We start from the raw sequence: 16,514 nt of genomic DNA on the forward strand, positions 1-16,514 counted from the left end.
AATGTTGATTATAACTTGATTTGAAAGGTGGTGAATATATTTTGCCATGTGAACTGTATCCTGAAGTGAGGTTAAATTAATTTTAGGGAGGTATTTTTTACATTCCCCGATTAGTTGACAAAAATAAGCTCTTATCCCTGTTTTTCCTTAGGCCGTGTACCCACTGTCTACTTATGTTGCCCGTCAGGGATCAGGATCTGATCCTCTTGGGCGACATCGATGGCCTGTGCTGCGCACACACACGTGTGAGTGCATGGAGGGACGAGGAGCGGCGCATGCATGTCGTCATGCAAATCAGTGGCAAAGCAGAAAAATTACATAAAAATCGTGTTTTCATTGCTATTCACAGTAAAATCACAAAGTGAAAATTGACATACAAATTCAATAAAAAGGTTTTTTAAAATTTCGAAAACGCTCGAAAAAAATAAAAAAATTGTTTTTTCAAGACCTGAAAAACTGCAAATTTGTGCATGAGGGAAATCGCACACAGAATATGCAAGTGTGAGTGGCCCCTATGGGAATGCGATGCAATGATATTCCTATAGAGCATCCACACTGAATACAATGTGGTGGCTTCCAATGAAGTAATGCATAGCATACTGTGGTTTACCCAAGTAACGCGTTCTTTTGTACTGTAGGCTTCACCGTGTAATCATGCCACATGTATAAGAGGCAGTGCAACTTTGCAGCAGCTTTGCGCTGTGATGGTATTGCAACAAAATGTGCACAGTGCAAAAGGGCCCTAAGGGAAAACTGTAAAGGGTAGCACAATTCTGATTAATGCAGTCCTAGCACATGTCAAACGTGGTTTCCTTTACAGCTATGAATAGTCTCAGCCTCAGCTTGATTGTATCCAGTGAAATAATACAGTGCTTTCGAACCCCGTGTAGAGGCGGTGTGGTGCACTTACTACACAAGCATTTTTACATGTAGTCCTGCTGATTTGCTCAGGATGACTGCAGGAAACTGCAGTGTTAGTTGGATATTGCAATATGTCCTATTATGTTCCTTTGGTGATCATATAAACCCATAAGCTACGGCATGTAATTCTCACTGTCTTCAATACAGCCTCATCTACCTGCTGCACATAGTAAAGCAGCATGAGCCTATGTAGTGTATAAACCCATACATTTTACCATTTTCTAGAAAGCAGAGGGGGAAAAAAAGGTGTTAAATAGTTTGATACAGGCAGAATGCTTTCCCTCCCCACAAACACTATCAATACTTTTTATTTGGCTTGAATACAAGCTACAGGAAATTGTAAAAATCATTTACACCTTTAAATGAACAACATATCCGGATATGTGCCCTATATTATGCAAGCACGGTAGGAAATGTTGAAAGCACTTGCTCATTTTGATGGCCTGACACAATGGATTCCAGTTAAAGTGTACACAGCATGTAGTGCTTCCTTTGAACAGAAGCATATGATCACTGCCGTTCTCTTCTTTGTGCAATTCCATTTGCCCACACATAACAGAGCTCTGTCAAAAGCATTTCCTTACATTTGATCGCTATGTATAAAAGTCATCAATGCTCTTTGTCAGCTGTTTGGTGAACAGTTTATATATCCTGCCACAGTATGTGTGTACGGTTTTCTGCAATTCCAGTTCTAAAGGATATAACAAAGAGCGAATGAGGTCACCTCCAAAAGAATACTGTGGGAAAGAAAAATTAGAATACATTGATTAGATTTGCAAACCAGATGAAAACAGAACAAAAATATATTTTCTGGAGTGAAGAGCATTGCTTAATAGTGATCGATAGGTCTGAAGCAGCTGCTTTCAGGTAATGCAGTGCCTGTCTGAAGTGATATGATAGTCTCACAAGCCTGCTGTCTCTCTCTGTACATTGTACAAGCGTGCTGTCACTTTCTGTTCACTGTTGCCACATGTTGGAATGTTCACAGCATAGAGGTGACTGTGACAGAGATTGATGGATAAGAGCTATCCAAATTGCTAACACCACACCAGCCAAGCTTTTCTACGAGGCTGAATTGAATAAAATAAAGATCTAGGAAAGCTAGCATTCACTTATGGATGTGAGGCAGGCATAGACAGACACCTACAAAACTATAAAGTAATTCAGATGATATATATATATATATATATATATAGCTCATCATACATACACAAGTATCATAAGGGCTCTATCACACTAACACGTGCACAGGAATTAGATTTTGTGCACGACGTTATGTGTTATGACGTTATGAGGAAGTTGCGGCTTGATGCGTATCAGCGGCGCTAGTTCTAATTACCCTGATGGGAAACGGCTTCCGTTGTACGATTAAACACTCCCAGAGGTGTCACAGTGTAGCGCTCTGGAACACTTTGTCCAATGTGAATGGTAACGTGAAAGTCCGTAAACTATCAGGTTACCGTTCTTACCACATTCTAGGTGCGTTCTGTGAAAACGGATGGAACAGCACCTAGTGTGAGAGGACCTTAAGTCTGGTTGTTTGTGCTTGGTAACAAATGTTGATCACTTGTCTCCACCACTGAGACTTCCAAAACTACTGGCCTGCCAGTACTCAGAGTGGTCCAAAGAGCTGTGGCTTTCATTTTTGTCTCTGGTGCTCACACAGCCAGCTTCTCAGAGGGAGGGTGGATAGGCATGGACCTGTCCTAGGGGATGGCCCTCCGCTGTGATTGATGGAGGCAGCTGCTCATGAATGTCAGAAAGGACAAGGGACAGCACTTCTCCCAGGTTGGTCCTGAGGGGTGATTCCCATGGCAATTGGTTTCCTCTTGCCAACAACCATAGGCTAAACACTAGAGGTCCCCATGCTTTCAGAGAGCAGGTCCCCAACTCACCCTCTTTTCATGCTTGCATTCCATCGTCCACCTCTGGTCAGGCACCATATTAATGATCATTCTGCAGGTTTAAAGGAATCCTTTTAGCAACTTTTACTTCCTCTAGCAAGTCAAGTCTGACTAGTTGTCTTGCTCTGCCGCTAGGGCTGCTGCCAAACCTGGTGGGCTAATTACTAAACCATCAGTCAGTAGCAGCAATGGGCAGAGTACAAAAGGAACTTTTTATCAAATGCAGTGCGCACTGTCTCTCTGTTTCACTCCTAACAATGCAACTCCTCAACAATTCAAATAGGTGCACCTCCCGTTACACTATGTGAAAATCCAATATGATTGATCAGTAAGAGCTCATACACACTATAAGCACTTTTCTGAGTGTTTTTTAAAAAGCTCTCAGAAAGTGCCGATTGCTAAAAAGCGCTTACAGTGTGTCTGAGCCCTAATAGTGCCTTTGTGATTCACATGAACAGTCCTTCACTTCATGGAAAGGTCACAACTATCCTCTTGGCAGGTAATCTTCAATAGGTGAAAGCCTCCACCACACCCAATCACATGACACTCACCACTGTAGTAGACCACCAAGGTCCAAGAGCACATTGGGATATCCCCGTGTCACTCCCGACTCAATGAATTCAGGCCATAAATGACTTATCCGGGGAAGACTGTGGATGTGGCGAGGCAAAAACAAACAGGGAGAGCCTGGTACAGGATGCTGTGAAAAGTAAGCTGAGGGTACAGCCGAAGTTCCAGCATGAAGAGGACAAGATACCAGGCAGAGCCAGCCGTTGTCACCAAAATGGAGGAGAGCCCGTGGAAAAGACCTCTGAGCTGTTTTTAACATTTACTTATGTGAGTGCAATTGTTTTTTTTATACTTTTCAAAATAAAACAGTATTTTGCAATGAGGTATTGAGGTCTTAACCAGCTGAGCGGTCTGGACGAGCTCAGCTCGTCCAACACCGCCAGCGGCTGCCGCTCAGGCCCTGCTGGGCCGATTTTGATGAAATAAAAAGCAGCACACGCAGCCGGCACTTTGCCAGCCGCGTGTGCTGCCTGATCGCCGCCGCTCTGCGGCGATTCGCCGCGAGCAGCGGCGAAAGAGGGCCCCCCTAGCCGCCTGAGCCCTGCGCAGCCGGAACAAAAAGTTCCGGCCAGCGCTAAGGGCTGGATCTGAGGCGGCTGACGTCACGACGTCGGCTGACGGCGATGACGTCACTCCGCTCGTCGCTATGGCGACGATATAAGCAAAACAAGGAAGGCCGCTCATTGCGGCCTTCCTTGTTTATTCTGGGCGCCGGAGGCGATCGGAAGATCGCCTCCGGAGCGCCCTCTAGTGGGCTTTCATGCAGCCAACTTTCAGTTGGCTGCATGAAATAGTTTTTTTTTTATTTAAAAAAAACCCTCCCGCAGCCACCCTGGCGATTTAATCAGAACGCCAGGGTGGTTAAAGAGGAACGGTCATGAAAATCTTAAAATTTAAAACATACAAATAAGTAGTAAGTCTCTTCCTGAGTAAAATGAACCATACATTACTTCTCTCCAATGTTGCTAGCATTTACAGTAGATAGTAGAAATCTGACATTACTGACAGGTTTTTGGCTAGTCTATCTCTCCATAAGGGATTCTCAGCATAGCCTTTATTCTTTATAAAGACACTCCCTGAAAAAGATTTATATAAAGATGCTGACCAGCCTACCTTCTCGCTGCACACTTTTTTGGCAGTTGGGACAGAGCAACTGCCATTCACTAAGTGCATTTTGAAACTAAGCAAAAGCCTGAGAATCCTCCATGAGGAGATGGGCTAGTCCAAAACCTGTCAGTTCTGTCAGATTTCTACTACCTACTGTAAGTGAAAGCAACATAGGAGAAAAGTAATTTATGGCTCATTTTACTCTGGAAGAAACGTACTTAACTGTATGTGTTTACATATATTTTAAATTTTAAGATTTTTGGGACAGGTCCTTTAAGGAGTATTATCTGGTAATATCAGTGATGTGGAATGTTATATATGGAAATACTGATCTGAGGTCAAGGCATAGGATTAGTCTTATGTTGGTCATATTAGAGTGGCTTGAATTGATCGCGTTGGTTGGGGGTGACCCGGCCATATTACCAATGTGCAATTAGACCTTGGTAGTCTACTACAGCAATGAGTGTCATGTGGTTGGGTGTGGTGGAGGCTTTTACCTATTGAAGATTACCTGCCGAGAGGATAGCTGTGACATTTCCATGAAGTGAAGAACTGTTTATGTGAATCAAAGTGACGCTATTACTGATGAACTAGAGTACATAGTGTAGGGACCTAAAGAACCCTTAAATTGGGTAAAATGATGATTGAGTTAAGCCCATTGAGGGCTAGATCACCATTTCCTAAGAAGCTTGGTGCTGTTCCTTGTCTTCAGGATCCGTCCAATTACCCGTGCTTGGTCCTCTTCAATCCCCTGTCTCCTGGAAGTTCCCCAAAGCAGCGCCAATCGATTCTGAACTGTGCGAGTTTTTAACCACACACCAGCCGTGAAAGAAAGTACTCCTGGAAGTTCCACCAAACAGCAGCATATGATTCTGAACTGTGCATGTGCGAGTTTTGAACCACACATGAGCAGTGAAATAAAGCACTCATGGATGAGTGCTTCCTTTAGCTGTGTACCGTGGTTCGTAACTCCCTCCTGTACGGTTCTGAACTGCTCTTCACTGCTGGGGCGTGGGCAAACTTCCAGAAAGGTATTCAAAGGAGGGACCCAGACGATTATTTAGAAGACCCGGGAAGGATAATGGGAGAGACCCCAAAGGCAAGAAGCAAAATCAGGAGGCTATGGAAGAGATAATCTAGCCCATCTTGGGCTTTATAAAGTTTTTCGTCTGCACTTATTGGAAATCTTACAGGTAATTTCTCATCACTCAGAGCTGCAGCAGCTGCCAATTTTTCCCAGTCAGGTGTACTTTCACCACAAACCCTGAGCAAGGTATGAAAAATCTTACTCCATACATAATAATATGATAAGACAGGTCTCTGAACATCGTATTTTGAATTGTCAAGCTACAAGACTGACATATGAGAAGGACAGATCTATATAAAAGAGAGAATGAGAGAAAAAAATAAAACGGATTTTATGGGATCAATCTGAGTGAGTGCAGAGCAATCGTATATCCCCAGACGTCCTTTCTATCATTTTTACTTCCACAAGACAGCCGGTTATATAGCACCATTAAAATATAGTATTGATTTTTGAAGGTTATATACACAAGTCAGTCTCCAATATTACAATGAACGCCCAACACATTTTACTGCTCTTCCATGGGCTTACAAGTAATAAATTGTTTATTAGAAAGCTTATTTGTAGCCTAAAAGAAATTAGATCTGCTAGCTGGCAACCGTGCATACATTTAGTGTAACCTCCAGGAAACCTGGCAAATAACCAGGATAAGCTACGAGGATACTCTCAAACTGCAAGCCTACGTGAAACAACAAAGGCAGACCCTCTGGAGAGCACTAGCGCACACAGGAGCTGCGGCTTATATACAGCCACTTGTAGAAGTAAAACAGATGTGATAAACAAACCGTAACAATCCCAAAGAGAGAGTATCAGTTTTATTGGGTGATGATGCTGTGAATATAATACAGACTTAACTCCTTCATGGCAGAGGTATTTTTGCCTTTGCAACTTCAGTGACTTTGGCTTAAAAGGAAACCAGAGCTAATAACTGATAAAAGTTTTATACATACCTGGAGTTTCTTCCAGACCCATAAGCATACATTTCTCCCATGCCGCCCTCCTCAGACTTCTGCAACTCCGGTACTGTGTCCCATAACTTCAGCCAGTCGCGGCCAGTCTGCCATAAGAGGAGTGCACCCTTTACGTATCTCTCCAGCAGCCGCCGGAGAGATACGTAGAGGGCGCACTTATCTTGCGCAGACTGGCTGAAGTTACGGGACCCGGTCCTGGAGCTGCAGAAGGCTGAGGACTGAGGCGTGGGAGCGATCTGAGCTTATAAGGGCTGAAGGAAGCCCCAGGTATGTATAAAACTTATCTTTTATCAGCTCTGGTACACGTTAAACATTTTGCTAGCAATGAAGCATTTCATTGCTTGGTTTATAGTGGTGCTATGTTAGCAAATGAAAACCCATTGGAGACCTCATTCATAACTATAGCTTACCTACAGACACCCGGCATACATAAAGCAAGTAACAACTGGAAGGCTACAGGTGTATCACACCTTCCCCTACTCTAGTACCCAATACAGCTGGAAAAAGAGGAGGAGGTTATTGAGGACTACTATATTTGCTGTTTGGCCAGAAGCAAAAAGGACATATTTTCCCATTTGGACAAGTGTGGGGGTTGAGGGGCACCTGCTTATCTCCCTGTAGCACCACACATGTGCATAAACACCAGGCATGCTCACTCACCACACTGGGAGACTTCCCAGTACTGCTCTGCTACTGCTATCTTGGCAAGCTGCAGATGTAAATGAGATGCTATTACATTTGGCTTGCATCCAAATTGAATACAAATTGTGTGCAGCTTGGAATTAAGCTAATCAAAATCAGTAGGAAGTGCATTACATTCCAAAGCAAGCCAGAATGTTTAGCATCTCATTGACTATCTGTCCTCACCACTTTGAATGACATCCTCTGAAAGAAAAGCCAATGAAGACTGGGAGTGGGGCAAAAGCCAGGGTTGGGGGGTGGCTACTCAACAACTCAACTGTGATAATGAGGAGGAACACTGGACTACAGTGCCGGACAATACACACACTGACTATAATGTTCAACTCAGCAGATTACAGAAGCATAAGTACAATATCAACAGTCAGACTACCCCATCTATCCAACTTGTCTATCAACAGCACAGCAACATCACAAGTTAACACAAGCTGCAGCCAGCGAGAGAGGAGCTGTGTCACTAGCAAAGATCAGCTCACAGGCAGACAAGCCCTGTGCTTATATAAAGCTATGGCTGCCTGTGATGCTGTGGTGTCCTGCCACCTCCAAGATGGAGGAGAGAATCCCCCGTCACTGGAAGGCCCTAGGCATTATGGAGGAGCAAACTTGGTCCGTTGGGCATTGTAAAAATTGGTGGCAAAAAATAAATTTGTCTGTTGATTGTTGACTTTTTTGGGTCGGCAGGGCCTGAGATAGAACAGCCATATTCGGGTCAAACTTAACGTTGACCTGAATTTGAACACCAACCCTATTGAGCAGGGTCAGGTGACCTGTGATGACAGGTAGGAACTACTTGCTCCCTCCTTCTGGCTCCCTCCCATGTGTGGGAGATAACAGAATGGCGGGAAAAGTCTGGATTGTTCTCTCCAATAAGTCTGCACTGTCGTCTCAACCAAAAGAGAAGCTACAGGATGCAGCTAGACTGGTTTATTTAATATATTTAGTGCAAAACTTTGTGCATTGTCAATTAATGCAAAGTTAGGCTCAGTTCCCACTTGTACTAAAAACGTACCCATATGGTACGTGTTTAGTAATGCAGCAACAGACATGCAAATGCATCCAATGTTAAAAACTGCTTGTACTCCCACTTGATATTAACGGACCTGCTTTGTACACTCCATTAAACGTAACACAAAGTCTAAACCTGCTGCATATTTCCCATAGAAACCTACAGTGGAAAGGCATCCACTTCGGATGCGTACAGGATAAGGAAACTGAGAGGAGAGGACACTGAACTGGTCTGATCTGGACACAAACGGGCCAAGAAAACAGAGGAGTGGACACTCAGCTCTGAATGGGCCAGTGCTGTTCCAAATGGAACCTAGCTTAACTGTCATGCATTAAAAAACTTGAGGCTGAACTAAAAGCTTTAAAGTATTTTTTGAGTTTTTGAGTTCCTGGATCTGCTGGAGTACCCCAGGGCATAGATTTTGGTTGATCTCCAAAAATGTACATCCTTTCCAAATCCTGAGTGTAAAATCCATGCAAGAAACAAAAAGAGACCACTTGACTCATTCATAAACTTGTAACGGTCAGCATTGCTACTGTGCAGCCAGACTCAGGTCTCCATTCATCACCAGAACACATCTCAATTTGATTTGCTGTCTATAGGAAACAAGAGTATTCTTATTTGTAATCTTTTACTCTATATTTTTCTACAAATTTTAATATACAAAAGTACAGAATAGATAATCTACTTCCTATACTTTGCCAAAAACAATTCAAACACAGGCTACGGAAGATAACATTTCGTGCCTTACATTTCGTAGTGCTTCATATACGGCTCTGAACGCTGGCTGTTTATCATCATGGTATACGCCTCTGTTGCCATGAAGAATAAAAATGCCATAATCTGCTTCTTTACAGTTGCTTCCATAAATGCAGTGATCAGGGCGATAATTCCACTGACATGGGAAGACATAAAGACTTTCTGTTTTGGGGAGAAAAAAAAGTCAGAAAAAAAAGCGCTTTATGTGCATCCCCAGGCAAAATAAACATAACCTATAAAAAGAAACAGAACCTATAAAAGGCGAAAACCACATAACTCACATCTCCAGTAAAATTACTACTGGTCCCCAATTTTCCTCAACCTCTGCATGTTATCTCACACCAAATGCCACTGTGAATGTGAAGAGATGATTGTTGCCTTTACTATTTATTTAAAAATTTTTGCAACTTGGTGCAAGAATTGTCCCAATTTGTAAGTAGCCTGAAACTTGATCAACCAAACGCAGCTTTCGCAGGTTTAAATTCCACACTACATGCATTTTGTAATAAAACTTTAGTGAAGTGAGGAAAAAAAAACGGAAATTCATCTATCATTACTAGAGTGATAAATCTCAGAGGATGCTTCAGAAAACATTCACCACTGTCACAAAAATGTCTGAGGAAAAAACAATTACCGTATAGATTTGCATATAAGCCGACCCACGTACAAGCAGAGTTACCCACTTTTCCCACAAGAACCAGGAAAAAGTGATTGACTCGCGTATAAGCCCCCTACCCAGTATAACCCCCCTCCACAGTAGCCAGATGTGCCCTCAGTACAAGTCAACCCCCATCCCTATAGCCAGTTGTGCCCCAAGGATGATACAGCTGTGTCTCAAGCTCCAGTAGATGGCATCATAGATATGAGACACAGATTGCCACACAGGAAGAACATCCGATCCTTGCACTGCTGACACGTTGCTTGCACACTTTGCTCTACAAGCCATGGAAGTCTAGTAGACAGGTAGTCTTGAGCAGTGCACTCTGCACACCATGTTGCAGGGGATGGAGGCATGGACACAGTAGGGAGCCAGCTGGCAAGAGCAGGATCACTAGTGCACGATCCTTTCGCTCCTCTACCAGTATTACCTTTCACCACATTTTTTGTGCTGAAAAATTAGGCTTATACACGAGTATATACAGTATATACAGAAAAATAAGACTTAGGACCAGCAAAAGCCTTACTGGGGAGGGTCAGGTTTTCTCCCTACAGGTTACCATTTCCACCCATGTTTGGAGTTCCACTTTCGCCATCTAGCTAGCAATGTATTACAAAGGAAAAGGCCCAAAGGACAGGAGGAGTATTCCACCTATTTCGGACTGCAAGGCTCTGGCTCCTCAAGGACCAGAGCCATGTTTTAATGCAGTCGTTCTGTGATCACTGTGATTGGCTCACAGTGGTCACCTGGTAAGAAGACAGTGAAGTTACCCATCTAAACAAACCTTTTTTGTAACGAAGACAAAAACTGAAGGGTTTAAAATGTAATGGAAAATCCATCTTCTGACAAATGTAGGCCCATTGGAACCTATGCTCCAAACATTTTTTTTTCAGACATATTAAACATCCAGACATAGCTTACCGGGGTTGTGGGAGAAAATGATGTTCAGCAGATCCTGGTCTCCCCAAGTTATATTTAGCTTGTATTTTTTCAGCAGTGGCATCAGGATCTCTCCCCAGTGCAGTCTAACAGTTGTCATGTCATTCTGTAAATCAGGGAGCAATTTACTTCGCATTCAAGTTACCATACTTTCTGACATTTAAAACCAAGTTGGAAAAGGTTGTATACAGCGAGGTAAAAATATTTGATCCCCTGCTCATTTTGCGCCTTTGCCCTGAACAAGAAACAATGAGTCTATAATTGTAATGGTAGGTTTATTGTAGCTGCGAGAAAGAACGAAAAAAACAAAACAAAAAAAAAACCCTCAAAATTAAACTTCACACATTCACCGTATTTTAGATTGTGGGTCCTGGAAATATCATTCTGATATCTATTGTCAGCACAACTGTCCCCTAATGTAATTGACAAGGTAATTCACAGTTGGGCATAAGCAATCTGTCCCACTAAATCCCTGTAGAAAGGGGGGGGGGGGGGGGGGGGAGGGGCGCTGACAACCTTAAAGGGGAGGGACAGCTGTACATTTACTCTAGATTTTTACTTGTGTGGTGAATAAGTCAGCACTATTGTCTTGTCCTCGGGTACCATCAACAGTGCATGTTTTGTGAAAATCCATAGAGGTAGTTAATCAGCCTCTGTTCTAGGCTGACCTCCCATTGCCGAGCACAGAGCCCCAAACACAGACAAGGCGAATCTCAGGTAAAGAATACAGCCTTACCTAAGAAGAGGGAAGCATCTGGATTCTATAGTCTTCCCAAGTCATCCACTGTTGCCCCATTGAGGTGTGTGGACCCCAAAGAATACCAGCAAGGGCTTGTCTGTAAGAAGATCAGGGCCACCATCGTCTTTGGGCACAAGTGCGGCCGTAGTGCACCTGCGCAAGTATAGCTGCGCCTGCACAGCTGCGCTCACGCTCATGCCTGAAGAGGAGCGTGGCCTGGATCTTCCAGAGGGCCCCGGCAAAGATAACACACGAAGCCTATAAAGCATCTAGAGCATTTCCTCTTCTTTGATAAGTATGCCTTTTTTTTACCAGGGGTTTTCTTGGGTTCCCTTTAAAGTGGACCTGAACTCTTGCACAGGACAGAATGAAAACAGAGAAATGCACCGTGTATAAAATTTAGAGAGTTTAGCCTGTTTAATCCCCCCTCATTTGTGTCTAATCACAAGCTGTAATCTGATCTCTCCCCTGTGTCACATGACTGCCATGGCAGAGATGGTAGATAAGCTTATTTGAAAGCACAGGATGTTAACAATATATCTGCTTCCATGAAGTAGAAACAGTGAATATTTATTTTGGGATTTGTGTCAGCTGTAACAAAGAAATGTTTAAAAGATATGCAACAGCATAATAAATAACCTTTAGAGCAGAGAGGACATCCTGAATTCAGGTCTGCTTTAACATGAACCTGAGCGTGCCATTGCTGTCCCAGTTTAAAAATAATAATAATAACCTCCCAGATGTGCATGTCACTGTTAACCACACTACCATTCGCCCTACCTCTCAAGCCCGCTGTCTGGGTGTCACCCTGGACTCCACACTCTCCTTCACTTCCCACATCCAAAACCTCACAAAGTCCTGCAACTTCCACCTTCGTAACATCTGTAAGATTCGCCCTTTCCTGACCTCTGCCACCACCAAACTCCTCATCCATGCCCTCATAATTTCCCGCCTTGACTACTGCAATGCCCTGCTGTCTGGTCTCCCTATGACCCGAACAGCCCCACTGCAGTCCATCATGAATGCGGCAGCCAGAATTATCCACTGCTCCCATCGCTCCACCACGGCAGATCCCCTCCTAGAATCCCTCCACTGGCTTCCTATCCAGTCCAGAATCAGATTCAAGATACTGTGTCTGACCTACAAATCTGTCCACAAAACCTGTCCAACCTACATTTCCGATCTTACTCAGAGGTACACACCTAGCCGCTCACTCCGCTCTTCCAATGAACTTCGCCTAACCACCCCCCGCATCACCCAGTCCCATGCACGCCTCCAGGACTTCTCAAGAGCTGCTCCAACACTATGGAACTCCCTACCTCCACCCTTTAGGGCAGCCCCCTCCTTCAACATCTTCAAGAAAGCCCTCAAAACTCACCTTTTCACTCTGGCCTACTACCCCTCACAAGTGCTCTAAACCTACAGCTGAACTCTGGTCCCCTACCATTCGTGTCCTTACCTCTCCCTCTAGATTGTAAGCCTTTGGGCAGGGTCCTCCTCCTTTTGTGTCCTACCTGATCTGGCACCTCCATTACTGTGAACCCATGCCATGCATTTGAGTGAACCTAACTTGCCTAATCTCCATGCTTCATCCAGTGACTAAGCATTACCTTGTACTAATACTGTGCTGTGTGATCTGGTTTTCTTGTATTCCTGTATTGTCAAATTGCTGTATGTCACCCCTAAATATTGTCTGTAACCTAAATTAATGTTCAGCGCTGCGTAATATGTTGGCGCTTTATAAATACAATAAATAATAATAATAATAATAATAATAATATCTCTCTCTATCTAATTTGCCTGGTGATCACACGTATCTCCTGTATTCGGCAGTTTCAGTCACTTACCTGCATTCTGGATTATTGACACAAAGTATCACATGCGGAGGCTCAGTACACAACCAGGGAAGTAGCATTTTAAAATCAAGATCAGCAACACAAGCTTTTATAATCCCTTGGCAAAGGCCCACTTTAATAAGATGATATCTTGGGCATAAATTTCTCTTTATTTGAAAGCAAGCTGATTTTGTTACATATAGAAGGTCATTGTTAATAACAGCAGCTAATATGAGACCGGTGACTGAAAGAATCATTACACATACCCATAGCACCACCTTCTGGCCATTAGTGTACACTACACAGCTGGGGATAAATTGCATGGTTGTGTTTGTAAAGGTGAACTAAAGCCACAAAATGTCAAGCCACAAAACATCTTGGAAGTGTTATCAATTTGCAGGTCTTTCCACAATCATCTGCTTCTTTTGCAACCCATTTTCCAAAAACAGATGCAATGCAACATAAATACTACAATCAATTTTCAAATCATTTAAACTCTACTTTATTTACGGTATTTTAAAATGCCACAAAGACTGTATAGAAAAATGATAATTAAAAGTGAGAAATGTCATATTAACACTACACTTTTTGTTTATGCCAGCAACACATTTCAGAAAAGCTGGGACAGTGCATGCCTTCCACTGCGTTGTATTGCCTCTTATCTTTACAAAATTGGGTTAACTCTTGGGAACAATTTCTGTAGTTTTGAAACTAATATGTTGCCCTATCGTAACAAGATACAGAATTTTTGTTTCTCGTTTCAGAATGTTCTAAATAGGTTCTTTGGTACTCCATGCTGGTCAGTTTTGCACCCAGGCACATTTACTACAGAACCATGCAGATAATATGCAGCACAGTGGCGTAGCGGTTAGCACTTTCGCCTTGCAGCGCTGGGTCCCTGGTTTCGAATGCCAGCCAGGTCAACATCTGCGAGGAGTTTGTATGTTCTCCCCATGTCTGCGTTTTTCCTCCGGCCACTCCGATTTCCTCTTACATCCCAAAAAAAACGTAGATAACTTAATTGTCTTCCATCTAAAATTGGCCCTAGACTACACAATACATACATGGACTTAGGACTATGGTAGGTAGATTGTGAGCCCCTCTGAGGGCCACTTAGTGACAAGACAATATACTGTACAGCGCTGCAGAAGAGGTCAGCGCTATATAAATAATATTTTAGCGCATAATAATAATGTAATAGGTGCAGAATACAGTTTAGCATTTACATGAAATAAGCAAGGTATTGGATATCAAGATCCCAATAATGGGGGCCACGCATGATACAATAAAAATATCTGATTTTTTTTTGGGGGGGGGGGGGGAAATGTATTAGTGTAGGATAAATTGTCAATTTCTTGATTTATACACCCAGTTCTTGATCTTTTTCTCATTGGAAAAATTGATCATGAATCTCAAATAAAAAATTGGTCTGTGCTGGATTTATAAAATGTACGCATCAAGCTAGTGTGTTTTATCACATCAACAGGAGAGAGTACAGAGAATCCGGGCACCATCAATTGCAAACACCACACTTTATTTCATCCCCAACACTGACAAGATACAAGTGTAGAGGGCTGATCTGACAGCCGTTTCGCAAGCAAACACGCTTGCTTCCTCAGAGAGTTGTCTCTGAGGAAGCAAGCGTGTTTGCTTGCGAAATGGCTGTCAGATCAGCCCTCTACACTTGTATCTTGTCAGTGTTGGGGATGAAATAAAGTGTGGTGTTTGCAATTGATGGTGCCCGGATTCTCTGTACTCTCTCCTGTTGATGTGATGAATCTACCGTCTGGAGGCACATCATTTTAACCACCTACCCCCATCTGTTTGCCAGCAGCAACTAGTGCCGATTCTATCCACCTCTTCAACGTAGTGTGTTTTATCGCTGTAGATTAAATGATATTTTTTTTCCAGGATTTTTCCATATAGTTATGTAGCTGATAAAGGGCGTGGGCACTCCATGCACACATACTGACTTTTGTTTTGTACCTCCAAGACACTGTGATAACTTAATTACAGTAACACGGGTTAATCCTGCATTTATAGGTTGAGCTTCTAAAATGGAGCGAGAGAGAATACCACAACTATTTCTACGTGACCACGTTCATTTCTTACTCAGTACAGCGCCACGGAATAGGTTGGCGCTTCATAATTCAATAGTAATAAAAAGAGAGCAAAAGTTATTCCCCAGGGAATGCTTATTAGCATTCCTCCAAAAAGGCACTTTAGCTCCCTACTTCCATCCTGTTGGGATCTAATAAGTTTAAGAACCCAAGGAATACTTTGTGTACAGGTACTGTAATACATGTTCCTGGCTATAGCAGCAGCTTTTTGCTCTTTTTATGATTGTTAATTGCTTTTTGGGCACCACTAAGTTAATCTGTGTTTGTAAGTACCCCTTTCTTGCTTTACTTTTAGATTTGATTTACTCAAACCTACTGAACCTTGTTACACCAGACTGTCCTCTAGCTTTGTAACCATTTTTTATTTTTGGAATACCCATTTCTCTTTCTCCCAATTCGTCCCTCAGAAGAATGCACAGCCCCTCACACTCTATAACTTCACCTGCATATTTGTGTGTAAAATAAAAAAAAAAAAAAATAAATAAATAAAAAAAAAACCTTCCACTTTTCATTCATTTATTTGATTGCAGGTATTTTGTTCTATGTTCAGTGGCACTTTAAAGACTGTGATAAAGCACAATATTAAAGGAACACTGTAGGGGAGGGAGGGGGGGGGGGGGGTCGGGGGAAAATGAGTTGAACTTACCCGGGGCTTCTAATGGTCCCCCACAGACATCCTGTGCCCGCGCAGCCACTCACCGATCCTCCGGCCCCGCCTCCGGTTCACTTCTGGAATTTCATTCTGAAAACCACTGCGCCTGTGTTGCCGTGTCCTCGCTCCCTCTGATGTCAGCAGGAGTGTACTGCGCAGTCCCAGTATGGTCTGTGCCTGCGCAGTACGCTCCTGGTGACATCAGCGGGAGCGAGGACACGGCAGTGGTTTTCAGACTTTAAAGTCTGAAATTCCAGAAGTGAACCGGAGGCAGGGCCAGAGCATCGGTCAGTGGCTGCGCGGGCACAGGATGTCTGTGGGTGACCATTAGAAGCCCCAGGTAAGTTCAACTCATTTTCCCCCGACCCCTACAGTATTCCTTTAAAGCGGTATCGTCACCATAAAAATCAAATTTCAACAGCAACTGGTCTGAGTGTATTAAGTGATAAAGATGCTAATCCTGCATTCAAAACTTTCAAAATGTTTTCTGCTGTTATGATTTGGAGTTATCATATACCTTAGGAGCACTGGCTCTTTAGTAGTCGGTGCC

At 43.1% G+C, this 16,514-nt stretch overlaps 1 protein-coding gene across 1 annotated transcript in view; it reads right to left on the bottom strand.

The window, feature by feature from the left end:
- Positions 1–242: 242 nt before the first annotated feature.
- Positions 243–16,514, bottom strand: part of GXYLT1 (glucoside xylosyltransferase 1) — a 52,214-nt gene continuing 35,942 nt past the window's right edge. The window contains exons 6-8 of the mRNA XM_068272737.1: positions 10,601–10,724; positions 9,014–9,183; positions 243–1,658 (exon numbers count right to left, since the gene is read on the bottom strand). Of these exons, the coding sequence (XP_068128838.1) occupies positions 1,515–1,658; positions 9,014–9,183; positions 10,601–10,724 (438 nt within the window). The 3' untranslated portion in view covers positions 243–1,514. The remainder of the gene's footprint in view (positions 1,659–9,013; positions 9,184–10,600; positions 10,725–16,514) is intronic.

This window comes from Hyperolius riggenbachi, chromosome 3, assembly GCF_040937935.1.
Source record: "Hyperolius riggenbachi isolate aHypRig1 chromosome 3, aHypRig1.pri, whole genome shotgun sequence".
Taxonomy (NCBI): domain Eukaryota; kingdom Metazoa; phylum Chordata; class Amphibia; order Anura; family Hyperoliidae; genus Hyperolius; species Hyperolius riggenbachi.